At 45.5% G+C, this 2,978-nt stretch overlaps 1 protein-coding gene across 4 annotated transcripts in view; it reads right to left on the reverse strand.

The window, feature by feature from the left end:
• The window catches only part of KIAA1324 (KIAA1324 ortholog), an 83,723-nt gene that overhangs the window by 6,778 nt on the left and 73,967 nt on the right, over positions 1-2,978 (reverse strand). For all 4 annotated transcript variants that reach the window (XM_012801711.1, XM_003784078.2, XM_003784077.2 and 1 more), the window contains 2 exons: positions 2,296-2,559; positions 770-943 (listed from right to left, as the gene is read on the reverse strand). In XM_012801711.1, the coding sequence (XP_012657165.1) occupies positions 770-943; positions 2,296-2,559 (438 nt within the window). The remainder of the gene's footprint in view (positions 1-769; positions 944-2,295; positions 2,560-2,978) is intronic.

The following is a 2,978-nucleotide window of genomic DNA, read 5'->3' on the forward strand; positions in this document are numbered from 1 at the left end:
ACGGCAACTTCAAACACTTGGGCTTAAACGATTTTCTTGCCTCAGCCTCCCAAGTAGCTGGGACTACAGGTGCCCACAACTCCCGGCTATTTTTTGGTTGCAGCCATCATTTTTATTTGCAGGCCTGGGCTGGATTACGAACCCACCAGCTCTGGTGTTTGTGGCTGGCACCCTAGCCACTGAGCTACGGGTGCCTAGCCCAAGATGTAAAATTTTTTTTTAAGCCAAAAATAAGGTCTACGTAGGTGCCCTGGTTTTTGAACTCTGGCCCATGATTCCCAGGGTTTTTTTTTTCCTTGGAATTTTTTTCACCTGAGAGCTCCTATATAAGCTGGGTCGTGATGGTGGCAATGATTCAGAATTCTAACCTACCAGCCCACCAGTCAAAGGGCCTTCCTTATCCTAATCAGTTTCTTAGACAGAAACTGAAATATATGTCCAATCCCCAAACCAGTGAAATTTATTTTTGCGGCTGAGTCTTACTATGTTGCCCAGGCCGTTCTCAAACTCCTGGCTTCATGTGATCCTCCCACCTTAGCCTCCTGAGTAGCTGGGGCTACAGGAGTGGGTCAGCTGAAACCAGAGAAATTTATTTGCACATTTGGCCTTTTGGGGAAAAGTTTTCAGGGAGATTTATAAACATTTAAACACCTTTTAACCTCCAGAGTCCTCTGCTATATGATTATCTCTGGTTTTCTCCTGTGTCTGTCTCTGACCTCTAACCTACTGGCTTCCCTTCTCAATTATGTCACTGTCAGACATATCTTACCTCGTTTCCACAGAGACTGAAAGTAAAGTGATGGAAATATTTCAGCCCTTTGGAAGTGAAGCTTGACCCTCCAGTCAGAGTGACCGTATTTGACAAAGCGGAGAAGTTGTAGTTGAAAGTCCTAGCTGGGGTGTTGCGTGTGAAGGCACAATCGTTGTAGCACAGAGAGTGGATCTGGGGGGGAGAGACAGTGTCAGGCCAGTTGGATAGGCAGGGCCTTGAGAGGCTGTAGGAGAAAGTAACAGTTTCCTCCCCAGCCTGCTCCAGCCCAGATGAGGTGAAAGAAGAGAAATAAAGGATTAGGGGTGGGCACAAAAAGCACTGTAGGCACTAGTGGGATTCATGTCCAGTTTGCCATTCAATTATTAGCACATATATGATGTACAAACTCAAATCTGTTATTTTCCAGTAGGTAGTTCAGTCAAATTCTATAGCCCTGTCCCTGTACCTCTCAAGACCCAGGATAACCCTTCTTACATCCAAGCAGAAGACAATGGAGGACGAACCCAAAGAAGGGTGCCCAGGATGGCAGAAGAGAAACTGTGTGTCTTTCCCCCTGACCACCTGAACACTGCTCCCTCTTTCTCAGGTTTTCTGTAGGAAACTGATCTCCAGGGAGGGTTTTACTTCCGATTTCTAAACCGATTTCTTGCTGTTTCAGGATCCCCATTCAGTAGCAGCCTTATACAAATGTCATTCCCTCCCATTGCAGCAGGGGGCGCTCCAGGGGAAGAAGATTGTGGCAAAAGTCCAGGGTGCCCAAAAGAGGTCGCCAAGGATATGCAGAATCCTTGCACTTGTAGAGCTGAACACATTTGCAGAGCACCTATCAATAATGCCTTACATTCTATCTAGACTTCAGCTGATTGAAAAATATAAAATAAAAATGTAAAAATAAATAAAGCCTTACAGAAATGTATGTGCATGTGGTTGAGATCAGTAAAATACAAATTCATTTGAAAGCATCAACGAATACCTAAGAGCTTTTAGTCCAATGTACTTTCTCAGATGCAGAAAGTAGATGGAGGCAACAGCACTGTTTTTCCACTTTAGAAAGGAGTCTTTATACCTGTCAATTTGAGAAGCCACTGGGATGGAAGATAGCAACGCCAATTAACCAAGTGTCCCAGCAAAGGTTTGGTTACCTTCTCAAAGAAGTGGGAGCAAATTCCCTTGAGAACAGGCTGGATTGGACTGGGCTAAATTCAAGCCACAGGCCCTGCTATTCCTTCCCTTCAGATCTCTGCACAGATGCCAGATAAGCTTCTAGATCAGACAGTCATCGATTTCCCTTATCCATCAACTGAAAATGGGACTAGTCCATGACTAAACCTTGGAACCTTGAAATCGCCACCCAGAGTCATAGCCTAGATGGGTATCCTCCAGAACTCCAAGCTGAGAGTATGCTAGTGGCATATGCTTTGGGATCAGCACCCAAGAACCCCATCCAGGACCCAGGACCCAGCACCCTCTGAGGCCATCCACCTGGAGGGTCAAGTTTAGGATGCATGACAGGCTTTTGGCACCTTGTTGTTCTTGGTCCCTGTACCGCAGGGCACACAGGCCTGGATACCATAAGGCTGGTGGGCTCTCAGGATTGTGTTAGGGGGACAGGAGTGGCAGGTTCCTGAATCTCGGTCAATGTAGTAACCAGCAGGACAAGAGGTGCAGGAGGAGCCCATGTCAGAGGCTTCTAGGGCACAGGGACGGCAGTAGGAGGCCACCCCGTCCAGGACATTGGTGACATTGATAGAGTAGATCTTGGCAACATCATTGGTGTACTTCCTGCCCTAGAGACAAGGGAACAAGAGGGGAGAGAGTGAAGGCCAACATGGCAGCAACAATCGAGGCCTCTGGAAGTAGCGAAGTAGTTCTTTCTTTTCTTTTGTTTTGAATGATAGGATCTTGCTATGTTGCCCAGGCTGGAGTACAGTGGCTAGTCACAGGTATGATCATAGCACACTGTAGCTTCAAACTGCTAGCCTCAAGTGATTCTCCCATTTCAGTCTCCCAGGCAATAACTTATTAGTCTTTTATCCTCAATACTCAAGAAAAACAGTAGAAGCATCCTACTCTTTTTACTCACTTAACAGTGGCTCTTTACTTACATTTTGTGTCATTTTAAAAGAAGACTGAGCCATTTTAAATGATGTAGTAAAATGTTAAGCTACTGTTGTGTGGAAAAAGCAGCTCTTTTTTTTTTTTTTTT

The sequence above is a fragment of the Otolemur garnettii genome, unplaced genomic scaffold, assembly GCF_000181295.1.
Source record: "Otolemur garnettii isolate 467f Iridium unplaced genomic scaffold, OtoGar3 scaffold00010, whole genome shotgun sequence".
NCBI lineage: Eukaryota > Metazoa > Chordata > Mammalia > Primates > Galagidae > Otolemur > Otolemur garnettii.